The sequence below is a fragment of the Bubalus kerabau genome, chromosome 5 (assembly GCF_029407905.1).
Source record: "Bubalus kerabau isolate K-KA32 ecotype Philippines breed swamp buffalo chromosome 5, PCC_UOA_SB_1v2, whole genome shotgun sequence".
Taxonomy (NCBI): domain Eukaryota; kingdom Metazoa; phylum Chordata; class Mammalia; order Artiodactyla; family Bovidae; genus Bubalus; species Bubalus kerabau.
The window spans coordinates 43,316,227-43,328,263 of record NC_073628.1 but is presented as its reverse complement, the minus strand read 5'-3'; the positions used below and the strand labels follow the sequence as shown (position 1 = coordinate 43,328,263).

Below are 12,037 nucleotides of genomic sequence, written 5' to 3'. Positions count from 1 at the left end.
TGCTCCCAGGAAAGTCCAAACCCCTTCATGTGGTTCATCCCAGGCCCTCCTTCCCTCCCCCTGCCATCGGCCTATCCATCCTTTTCACAGTCATGTTCTCTCTTTCCTCCAAGAATTTTCATGTGCTATTCCTTCTCCTCTCTTCAAGGAATTCATACTTGGCCCTTCAGGTCTTAGCTTCTGTCTTTTCTTCTGGACGCCTTTTTTAATTTTTATAAAGAGTGAGTCTGCGCCTGGTTCTTCTCTCTCTGAACAGTCTTACCCTCTCTGTCTGCTGCCTGCCTCTACCTCAGCTGCTCCATCTTCCTCTCTCATGTCACCAGCCTTGCCTCATTTTCTGTTTTTTTTTTTTTTTTTTTTTTTTTTGCCTCACCATGAGGCATATAGGATCTTAGTTCCCCAACCAGGGATTGAACTTGCATCCCCTTGCGTCTTCCACATTAGAGGGCTTCCCTGGTGGCTCAGTGGTAAAGAATCCACCTGCCAATGCAGGAGACTCAGGTTCAATTCCTGGGTTGGGAAGATCCCCTGGAGGAGGAAATGGCAACCCACCGCAGTCTTCTTGCCTAGAGAAGTCCATGAACAAGGAGCCTGGCAGACTATAGTCCATGGAGTCTCAAACGAGTCAGACATGACTTAGCGTCTAAACAACAAAACCCCCTGCACTGGAAGCATGGGGTCTCAACCACTGGACCACCAGGGGGGCCCCTGGAGGGCTGGGCCCTGCCCTCCTCTGTGCCTATCTGTCCCCTCTCCTTGCCGTCACTCTAATCGTTCATTTTCCACTGACGCCAGCCTCCGGGAAGGAAAAGACTGGCTTCTTCGCCATGGCCTTCCGCACCTAGCGCAAAGCCTGGCGAATCACAGGGCTCTGTGAAGGCTGGGCTGAGTGAACAGAAAGGAGAAAGCCAAGCATGAGAACGTGGCCCACGTCCCTCCTGTCTGCCAGACTCTGAGGCAAGACTAGCTCCTTTCTCGGTCTGTTCCGGGACACAAGACTTCTTATGTGGCTTTTCCCCAGATTTAAACTTGACACAAGGCGGGGTGGGGGTGGATTCAGAGCCACATCAAAGAGGCTGTTCTGCAAGGCTGGATGAGCACCAGGCCCCCGGCAGGAGGAAGAGGCTTGCGGGGGAGGGCTGCCCCTCAGAGAGCAGCCCTGGATCAGGGAGGGCGTCCCAGGGTGAAGGCTCGGAGCATTTATGCAGGGAGCTGGTACTGCCTGTTGTGGGGTCACTTGCTGGACAAGCAGCTAGTCTTCACCAGGGCCAGGGCTGGGACAGCGAATCAAGGAGCCCTGAATACAGAGATGCAGGACGGTCATGATGGATGCCCAGGATGCTCCTAAGCATGTGGAAGGGGCTGGAGCTCAGGAAGCAAGGGACTCAGGCGTCCCAAGGCAACAGTCTGGGCCAGCCAGGGGGGTCCCGGAGTCTGCTCTGTGCTCGCGTGCTTAGTTGGCCCAATCATGTCCGACTCTTTGTTATCGCAGGGGCTGTAACCCGCCAGGCTCCTCTGTCCATGGGATGCTCCAGGCAAGAATACTGGAGTGGGTCGGAATTTCCTTCTGCAGGGGATCTTCCCGACCCAGGGATCAAATCCACGTCTCTGCGTCTCCTGTACTGGCAGGCGGGTTCTTTACCAGCTGCTCTGCAAGTCACTAGTTTATTCATCTTGGCCCTAGTGATTTTCCTTCAGAATTCAGAGCGCCTCATGTTGTTTAAAGCCTCAGCTAGTCTCAGAGGACATAAAGGGTGTGTCCTTGTTGTAAGCCTACGCTTTAAGCACCCCAGGGCCACAAGGTGGTGAGACAACAGTGGAAACTGAAGTGACTGGCCACCTGTGAGGGGCAAGGTGAGTCTCCAGTGTACTGGGTCGGGCTTGTTCTGGAAAGGCAGAAAATCAGCTTATTCCTCTCCCTTATCTCTCCCCAGCAAATTGCCCAAGAGGTCTCTGAGCACCATCTGTCACAGGGGAGACTGTACCCGCCCCTCAGCACCATCCGAGACGTGTCTCTGAGAATCGCCATCAAAGTAAGGGACTCCTCACCCCCTTAACATGGGTAGCGGCATTCGTCAACTCTGTCTGACTTTAGGGGGACTGAGGGGAGGGCAGCGCTGGACACGTCCTGGCTCCCTGGCCTACACTGCGTGCTCCCCAAAGGCTGCTGACAAACTCTGGCCTGTAGCTCGAGCCCCATCCCGACACCCACTCAGGGCAGTTCTGGGAAGCTCCTGCGCTTCCCCTCAGACACCAGGCAGAAAGGTCATCAAAGTCCATAGTTTTGTGGACCAGAACGTGGGTGGGATTTTTTAAAAATGAATCATAAGTGCCCATTTATACAGAAAGGTCAACTTGCATAGCATCATGGAAAGAGCTTGGGCTGTGGAGTCCCAGCCATGCCAGTAAGCAGCAGAGGCACCTCAGGACAATCACTGCACCTCCCTGGGCCTCAGTTTCCTTCTTTTCCAAAGAATTCCTCTCTCCCAAAGTTTTGGGTCTTCCCTGGTGGCTCAGTGGTAAAGATGTGGGTTAGATCCCTGGGTTGGGAAAATTCTCTGGAGAAGGAGATGGCAAACCACTCCAGTATTCTTGTCTGGAGACTCCCATGGACAGAGGAGCCTGGCAGGCTACAGTCCACGGGGTCGCAGAGAGTTGGACATGACTGAGCAACTAAACAACAACTCCCAAAGTTTTGGAGGACATTAAAAAAGAACAGCTTGGAAAAGCTCCACACTTGGCACCTTTCTGGCCAGAGTAGATGCTCATGCTTTCTCCTTCTCTCAGGATGGCTGGGCCACGGGGTGATCAAGTTCATGGAATAGTCTAAATGCCACCCAACAGATGATGCAGAGATGATGGATATTCAGAGAACCAGAACATAGCCCTAAAGACTGACCTAACACTGATAATGTTCATCTGGACGACAAATACATGAGGGTTTATTATACCGTTATTTCTATAATTTCTATTAATATATATTTTACATTTTCTATAAGTTTTAAGAGTAACTTAAGAAAATGCATTGCACAACAGACAGCATGCACTCCCCGAGAGCTGTCCCATGTGGGTTCCAGAATCAGACTGTGGGGCTTGTTGTCCTCAAGCCCAACCATCCAGCTGATAGTCCAGCTCCACCCTGTCCAGTTCCTTCCTTTCAGGGATATTTAGCTTCATCCTCTTGTGAAGCCAAAGCTAATACCCAAAGAACATTGTCCAAGCTGTTCTTTCAATTCATGCCGCGTTTAGGAGAGACAGTATCAGGTACTGAACACTTTTGCCTGCTACCTAACTTTATCCTCATGCCATGCCAGAGGAAACTGTCATTACCCCCACTTCACAGATGCGGAAACTGAGGCTCAGCCAGGATGGCATCACTAGCAAGGACCCACAGGCAGTCTGAAGCAGAAGCAGACTTTAGCCTGAAGCCTCTTGACCCAGACCATGTTTATTCCACTGTGTCAGAGCTCCCTTATGAGGCAGAAAGCTCTAGCTCCTTCCTCTCCAGTGGCTTCAGGGGCCACATGCCTGCCGCGGGTGTATCCCCTTCCACAAGCTCCCAAGCGAGCGTCTTCAGGCAGGCTCCTCCTCAGAGCCAGTTCCTCAGTCACACGTATTTTTCCCTAGGTCCTTGACTTCGCGTACAAACACAACCTGGCCTCCTACTACCCAGAGCCCGAGGACAAGGAGGCTTTTGTAAGGTCCCTGGTCTATACTCCAGAATATGACTCCTTTACGCTGGACAGCTACACTTGGCCCGAGGAAGCCATGAATGTCCAGACCATCTGATGCAACCTCAAAGGCTGGGATAGGGCTGGGTGAAGCCCAGGGTAACACTGACAATATAAATGGGTTCAAAAATGGCCATCCTTGTCATTGTGTTTTTCCTTTGAACTTTCTGGTGTGAGGGGAGAGGCCCAGGCATAAGATGAGTAAGAGCTTTGTCCCTGAAGGAGGCCTTGGGTTCACTTTTCTGTAACCCTCCTCAGGCTTCCTTCCCAAGAATTTCTTAATCCACCAATTGCTAACTTTTGGCTAGACTTTGTGGAAATCTAGAATCTGCCTTGACAAGGTCTGGGGTCTAGTAGAGGAGATGAGATATGGGCACAAGGCATTTTGCCTCCAGGGAGAAAGTGGTTAAGTCCCTGAAAGAACTGCAGATAAAGGTCATGTGCTCAGAGAAGGGAGAGGATCCTTCCTATGAGAGCATAAGAGAAGGCTTCATGGCGACCCACCCACCAGGGAGTTCAGTCTCTGCTGGACGAATACACACCCTTCAAGACTCAGAGGGCGTGAGGGCTGAGTGTCTGGCTCGAAGCAACTCACAAGTCAGAAATGGTCACTGCCCTGTGGGTTGCTGAGTGTGGGCATGCCTTTGTGGTTATTACCAAAAGGAAAACCAGAGAAACGTGGGTGGGGACAGTCAGCAAACCAAGGAGGAAGAGAGGCTGTGAGGGGAAGGGCACCGTGGGGAGCGTGAGGGAAGACTTGATTTCATGTTCCTGACTCAGGGATGCTCTCCTCTGCCCTTCACACTCTGAAGTAGTTCAGCAAACTGGAACAGCTTTCCTACAGGAGGCTGTCAGTCTGTGTGTCTCTTATACCAGGTTCAGTCATAGCCTTCACCTCCCTCGTGTCCAGCAGAGCCCACACCATGGGGAGGGTTGGGCGGCTGGGGGGGATGAGCTTGCGGCCCCCACAATGGAAGACCCTGCTAAATTGCTAACATCTACTGGCATAGCAGCGTCCAGCCTCCGCTTTCATTGAGTGACACCGGAAAGAATAATCCATGCCCAGAGACCTACCACTGTCCGCCCTCCTGCTGCCGGCTCAGCCTGAGGGTCTCCACTGCCCACCATGAGCCGGCCCTACGTGCCACTCCTCAGGGACAGGCCAGGGGGGCGCCTGGGATCCTGGAAGAGTGATTAGCAGAGACATCACGTCACCCCCTGCCTAGGTCTTACTCTTCCAGCACCTCCTTCCTGGGTGCTGGTGCTCAGCCAGGAATACCCTAAGGAAACATCCCCGTTCTGTAATCTGTGGCCTCATACTGAGAACCTCTCATGGTCAGAAGAGGGCTTGAAGAGTGAAGCTGGAATCTGGACACCAGGGAGCCTTTCACATGATCTTTTCTACGTCCTGTCCCACAACTTCCTCTGTATCCCAGCTGCACCTTCTTTATACTCAATGTGACAGAAAAGAAAAATAGTAGAGAAAATCAGTGAAACCAAAACAGGCTGACAAGATCAACTAAAATGACCAACTTTAGCTATACTGACAGAAACAAAAAGAAGATAATTACATTTCCTGTGTTCCAAGCACAGGGATCATCTTGCTGGCACTGAGCACATGTGTTTCCAGGCCTGTGCCCTTACACATGCTTCGTCTCTACCTGCAAAGTCCTTCCCTCTGCTTCTCTGCCCTTTATTAGTTACATTTCAGTTCAACCAGCTTTCTGCCTGGAGACATCATTCATCATTGGAGTGCAAATACATTTGACTCCAGGAAGTCTTCTTGGACAGAGTTAATAACTAAATTAGAAATCAACAACAGTAAAAAAGAAAATGGGAGGTTTCCAACTCTTTGGAAATTAAACAGTATATTTCTAAGTAAGTCATGGTAAGAAGAAATCACAAGATAAATTATGTATGTTGAATTAAATAAAGAAAAATAAAAATTAATGCTGCTGCTGCTAAGTCGCTTCAGTTGTGTCCAACTCTGTGTGACCCCAGAGACGGCAGCCTACCAGGCTCCCCCGTCCCTGGGATTCTCCAGGCAAGAACACTGGAGTGGGTTGCCATTTCCTTCTCCAAGGCATGAAAGTGAAAAGTGAAAGTGAAGTCGCTCAGTCGTGTCTGACTCTTGGCGACCCCATGGACTGCAGCCAACCATGCTCCTCCGTCCATGGGATTTTCCAGGCAAGAGTACTGAACTGGGGTGCCATTGCCTTCTCCAAAAAATTGAGTTATAGCTAAAAATAGTACCTAGAGGGAAATTTTAGAGCTTTAAATGCCAATATCGGGGGGGGGGGGGGGGGGGGGGGGCGGGGATAAAAGTCCTAAAACAATAACAAAGTTTCTCCTTAAGAAACTACAACAGGAAAAGCAAACAGAATTCAAAATAAGCAAAGATTAGAGTAGAAATCAATAGACCTATAACAAATCAAATAATTGAATTAGTAATTCAAAATCTTCCCACCAAGAAAAGCCCAGGCCAAGAATTCTTCATGGGTGAATTTTATCAAATATTTAAAGTATAAATAATACCAATCCTTCACAAACTTTTTCAGAAAATGGAGGATGGAATACTTCCAAAATCATTCCATAATACTGGTACTACCCTGATATCAAAACCAGATAAAAAGCAACACACAAAAACTGCAGACCAATATCCTTCATGAATATAGATGCAAAATTCTAAACAAAATATTAGCAAGCCAAATGTATCTATATAAAAGAATTAAATACAACAAATAAGTGGAATTTATCTCAGGAATGCTAAGTTGTTTTAACATTTAAAAACTGATCAACATAGTACATGATCTTACTAGAATGAAGGACACAAATCACCAGATCATGTCAATGGATGTGGAAAAAGCATTTTAAAATACCCAACACCTGTTTATGATAAAACTTTCAACAAACTAAGAGAACATCCTCAACCTAATGAAGAACCAACAGCTAACATCATACTTATAGGTGAAAGAATGAATACTTTCTCCCTAAGATCTGGAAGTTTGTTTCCACCACTTCTGGTCAACATTGAGGGTCTAGCCAATTCAATAAAAAAAAAAGTAAAGGCATTCAGATTGGGGAGGTGGGGGGGAGAGTAAAACTGCCTTTATTTACAGATGACATGTTCTTGTAAGCCAAAAATGCCAAAGAACAGAACAGCACTTGCTTTGCTCTCTCCCTCCCTTCCTCATTCCCTCTCTCTCCTAACAAATGAGTTTAGGAAGCTCATAGAAAGCAAGGTCAATGTACAAAAATGAACTATATTTCCATAGACTAGCAGTGAACACTAGCAATAAAATTAAGAAAACATTGCATTCACAATACCATCAAAAAGAAAAAAAATATGTAATTTAATGGCATCTGGTCCCATCACTTCATGGGAAATAGATGGGGAAACAGTGGAAACAGTGTCAGACTTTATTTTGGGGGGCTCCAAAATCACTGCAGATGGTGATTGCAGCCATGAAATTAAAAGACGCTTACTCCTTGGAAGGAAAGTTATGACCAACCTAGATAGCATATTCAAAAGCAGAGACATTACTTTGCCAACAAAGGTCCGTCTAGTCAAGGCTATGGTTTTTCCTGTGGTCATGTATGGATGTGAGAGTTGGACTATGAAGAAAGCTGAGCACCGAAGAATGGATGCTTTTGAACTGTGGTGTTGAAGAAGACTCTTGAGAGTCCCCTGGACTGCAAGGAGATCCAACCAGTCCATCCTAAAGGAGACCAGTCCTGGGTGTTCTTTGGAAGGAATGATGCTGAAGCTGAAACTCCAATACTTTGGCCACCTCATGTAAAGAGCTGACTCACTGGAAAAGACTCGGATGCTGGGAGGGATTGGGGGCAGGAGGAGAAGGGGATGACAGAGGATGAGATGGCTGGATAGCATCACCGACTTGGTGGACGTGAGTTTGAGTGAACTCCGGGAGTTGGTGATGGACAGGGAGGCCTGGTGTGCTGCAATTCATGGGGTCGCAAAGAGTCGGACACAACTGAGCGACTGAACTGAACTGAAGAGGTACAAATCTTGCACAATGAAAACTATAAAACATTGATGATAGAAACTAAATTTAAGGGTAATGTTCCATGTACATGTTTAAGATTCAATATTATCAAGGCTGCAGTTCTCTCCAAATTATTTATAAATTCAACACTAGACCTATCAAAATCCCTACAGGCTATTTTTGTATAAATTGACACATTGATCCTAAAATTTATATGCAAATGTAGAATAGTAAAAACTTTTGAAAAAGGATGATGTACATGATCCAATTTCAGAACTCTCCATAAAGCTACAGTAATCAAGACCGTGTACTCATATAGATAAATGAAACAGAGTTGAGAATTCAGAAATGAGTCCTTCATTTATGGTAAACTGATTTTTCAGTTACCAAAGTGAGTGGAGGAAAGGTGGTCTTTTGAAGAGATGATGCTGGGGACAACTAGATATCCACATGCAAATATATATATACATACATAGAGAAAGAGATATTTGTTTCACACCATATACAAAAATTAACTCAAAATGGACCACAGATCTAAATGTAAGAGCTAAAATCTGTACAATTTCTAGAAGGAAATATAGCCAAAAAGTCTTTGTGACTGATTGAAGAGATTCTTAGATACAATTTAAAAGCATGAGCCATAAAAGAGAAAATAGATAAATTGTACCTCATTAAATTTTTTAACTTCTGTACTTTGAAACAAACCATTAAGGGAAAGAAAATGACAGGTAACAGATTGGGAGATAGTATTTGCCAATTATATATCTGATAAAGGCATTTGAGTCAGAATATATAAGAAACTTCTACAACTCAGTAAGATGACAAGACCCAACTGAAAAAAATGGGTAAAATATTTGAATTGATATATTACAAATGGCTAACATGTACATGAAAAGATGTTTAACATTAGTTTTATTAAAATTAAGACTGCAATGAGATACCACTTCCCACTCACCAGAATGGCTATAATAAAAAAAGAGAGAGAGAAGCAGTCTAAGTGTTGGGGAAAATTAGAACCTCTTCTAGCAGGGCTTTGTCTAAGCACCAAGAAGTTGAGGGAAATTTCCCTCCATCTTTTAAAAACCTTCATTCTAACTCCCCAGCCTCTCATACTTGGTCCCAGAACTCAGCAAGTGTCCTTCAGTATAGTGGCTGTACCTGTGGATGCTGTGGCGGTACCACCCAGCTCCCTCGAACGGTCTAAAACACGCATTCATGGCCAGCCGCCTACAGTATTATCAGCTGCAGGCTCACAGCGCTGCCTGGGAGCTGCACTTGACTGAAAGATGATGCTTCATCCAAGATTACGCCCTCATCCCCAGGGACAGCCTGCATCTAATGACTGGAGTCCAAAGACCCAAGCCCCTTGCCACAATTGTGGACACCCCTAAATGGCCATCCCAGCTTCACAGCTCCCTGGGAGATTGGCTAATGCTACTGCTGCATCTGTATGTATTACCATTTGGCTTCTGAAGCATCCTGGTTCTGTAGCTCCATCACAGTGTTGTTGAGATGACTCTCCAGTAAGCCTCCAAGTGCAAACCTCTGTTTCCTGAGAAACTTGACCTGCAACATGAAACTGGCCAAACCTCTCAATTTTCCAATCGGTTGCACCAGCCCCAATGTGACCACCAGAAGCCTCGCTGGGTTTCTTTTTCCCCTCAGTAGAGACCCTGCTGCAAGAACCAAGCCTGATCCTTAGTCCACGTCCCAGCAAACATGTCCTAGTAAATGCCCCCAGCAAACAAAACGGCCACTCACCTCAGGAGAACTCCTTCCTGTTCGGAATTCCTGTTCACCTAGTCCATGCTGCTCTCACAGCTCTCATACATCCTTAAACATATGATTCTTGAAACTTATCCATATTTTTATGGATGTTGCAGAGAGGGTGTTGGGCTGCCATGACCTACTACATCCTGTCTAGAAGTGGAAGTTTCTAGACACAGATTTTCAAAATTCCAAATGTTACTTTTTTCTCTAACTTAATTGCAGTCAGAAAACTTGTGTTATTCAAATGTTTTAGAATTTTGCTGAAATTATATATGATCTTATATATAGTCAAATTTAATAAAATATTTCAGGTACTCTTAGAAGAATATGGATGCTCACTGTTGGATGCAATGTCCTTATGTTCATGGGATCAAACTTACTGTTTTGTTCAAATATATATCTTTACTAATTTTTGTCTACTTGATCTGTTTCTGAAAGAAAAATAATAAAATTTCCTATCACTCTGGTAAACTTGTCAATTTTCCTTGTGGTTCTTTCCATGTTTGCTTTGTAGATTTTTGAACCATGTTATTTGATACATAACTTTCTGGTGAAGTGTAACTTTTGAAATTTTAAGTAATGATTTTATCTCTAGTCATGCCTTTGCTTCTACTTTTACTAAAAATGACACAGCTATACCATCTTGCTTAGTTCGTCTCACTCTCCTATAATTCATTATTTAGATATTTAAGCTCTTGTACTAGCTGACGAAAGGTAAAAACTAACAAATTATTTCTCCCACAGAACTACATTTCCACACACTATGAATCTATGGTTGAACTAACCTTAATATATACCATCATTTTATCAATTCCATAATAAAACAAAGTATCAAGTATCTAACTATTAAGTTACACAGTTCAAAATCATAAAATGTTAGATGTCTGATCAGTTTAGTAGTAGAAACTCTCTTCTATTTTGGTTGAAAAGATAAGGAAAAAATACTACACTTAAAAATAATAGTTAATAACTTCCAATAGGTGTGTTGAAGAACTACAAGACATTCAAAAATTTTATAATTAAGAATGTTTCAGCTACAAAGTATCTTTCCCTTTTTAAAGTTTACTAAATAAAAGGAACTATTCTATACATCCTGCACAAGATTAAGGCAACATGGAATTTCTAGTAGAAATTTTCCATAGCCTCTTCCCATTCTGTCTTCAGGCTCTCCCCTTCAAAACTGCATCCCAAGTGTAAACAGATTGTAAAGCCTTTTTGTCTAAAAATATTACACACACACACATGTTTCTGTGTGATGTATATTTTACATGAACTTTCAGAGATGTGATTTTTTTTCAAACTGGAGCCTTTCACAACAGCACAAAATGAGATTTATAGAAAGACAATAATCACCATAAGTCCTAATAAGAATTCAACAGAATCAATTGTCACACAAACCTGATGTACACAGGTAGTGGTAAACACAGGAGCAGATAAATAACCACAAAGGTCTTGTGATAGTTTGAGATGACTAGAGGAATAAACCTCATATGGTTTACAGTGCTGTTCTTAATTCCTAGGGTTTTAAATCTACATGATACTAAAATTATCCCAGTATTGTGCTGACTTTTGGTACCTAATCTCTCAGTTTCTTATATATTATTTCTGGCATGGGAATAGTAGTAAGCTAAAGAGGCTACAATTTTGTCACATTTGTGGCTTTTCAGTATTCCTATGGGAGGCTTCATTAGACTTGTCCTTCATTAAGCCTATGCTAATATATATGATAAATTAAGTCCTGTCTCAAGTTCCGTGTCCAAGGCAACAGCATGAGGCAGGCAAGTTTTATTGAATGCAACAGTTGTTTCTATAGCCACTGGAGTCTTTGAAGCGCAGCCGCATTTTAGAATGATATTTCTCCAAGTATAAAAGTTGCTTGCTGTTAAAAGCTCCACGCCGCTTTTGTCTTATAAACTGGACTGCCTCTTCATTTTTCATTCCACCTTCCATTAATGCCAGGGCGACAAGCACTGGAGTTCTCCCAAGACCTGCAACACAGTGAACAGCAATGCAACAACCAGGTTCTTCCCGAAATTTAATGTTTAAAAGACTTAACCAGTCATCCACGATCTGGTTAGAGGGTGATGAACCATCATCAAAGGGCCAATCCAAAACCTGGATGCCTTCTTTCTCCACCAGAGCAGTGTCATAAGTTGCTTCACACACTCTTACTATTGTCGTAACTCCATACTTCTTAAGGTCCTCTATGAATTTGTTTAAGGTTGCACTCGTTGGATTGTGTGTAATAAGAAATCTCATGTTCCTGTATGTGACTTCCACAGGAGCTGGGCGGTTCAGTGGAGCCATGTTAATTTAGTTAAAAAACAAAAAACTCATTACAGTTACGGGGGGAAAAAAAATTAAATTTCTGAACGCAGAAATGATGTAAAGAAACTGAAGTCTATTGCAATATGCCCCACTCGAAATTCTCAATGCTTAAGATACGAAATTGGGAGTAACGAGGAAATGAAATGAACTTCCTAACACGAAGCCATCCTTCAGTTCAGTAAGACTGAGTCAATGGAAAGG

The 12,037-nt window shown here is 44.2% G+C and overlaps 2 protein-coding genes across 4 annotated transcripts in view; one reads left to right on the top strand and one right to left on the bottom strand.

The window, feature by feature from the left end:
• Positions 1-3,864, top strand: part of ME3 (malic enzyme 3) — a 218,055-nt gene extending 214,191 nt beyond the window's left edge. For all 3 annotated transcript variants that reach the window (XM_055581563.1, XM_055581562.1, XM_055581564.1), the window contains 2 exons: positions 1,935-2,033; positions 3,628-3,864. In XM_055581563.1, the coding sequence (XP_055437538.1) occupies positions 1,935-2,033; positions 3,628-3,789 (261 nt within the window). In that variant the 3' untranslated portion in view covers positions 3,790-3,864. The remainder of the gene's footprint in view (positions 1-1,934; positions 2,034-3,627) is intronic.
• Positions 3,865-11,293: 7,429 nt separating this feature from the next.
• On the bottom strand, positions 11,294-11,828 carry LOC129653831 (protein tyrosine phosphatase type IVA 1-like). The gene has a single exon (XM_055583508.1). It carries the CDS (start codon positions 11,813-11,815, stop codon positions 11,294-11,296), a length of 522 nt encoding a protein of 173 aa, XP_055439483.1. The 5' UTR covers positions 11,816-11,828.
• Positions 11,829-12,037: the final 209 nt, after the last annotated feature.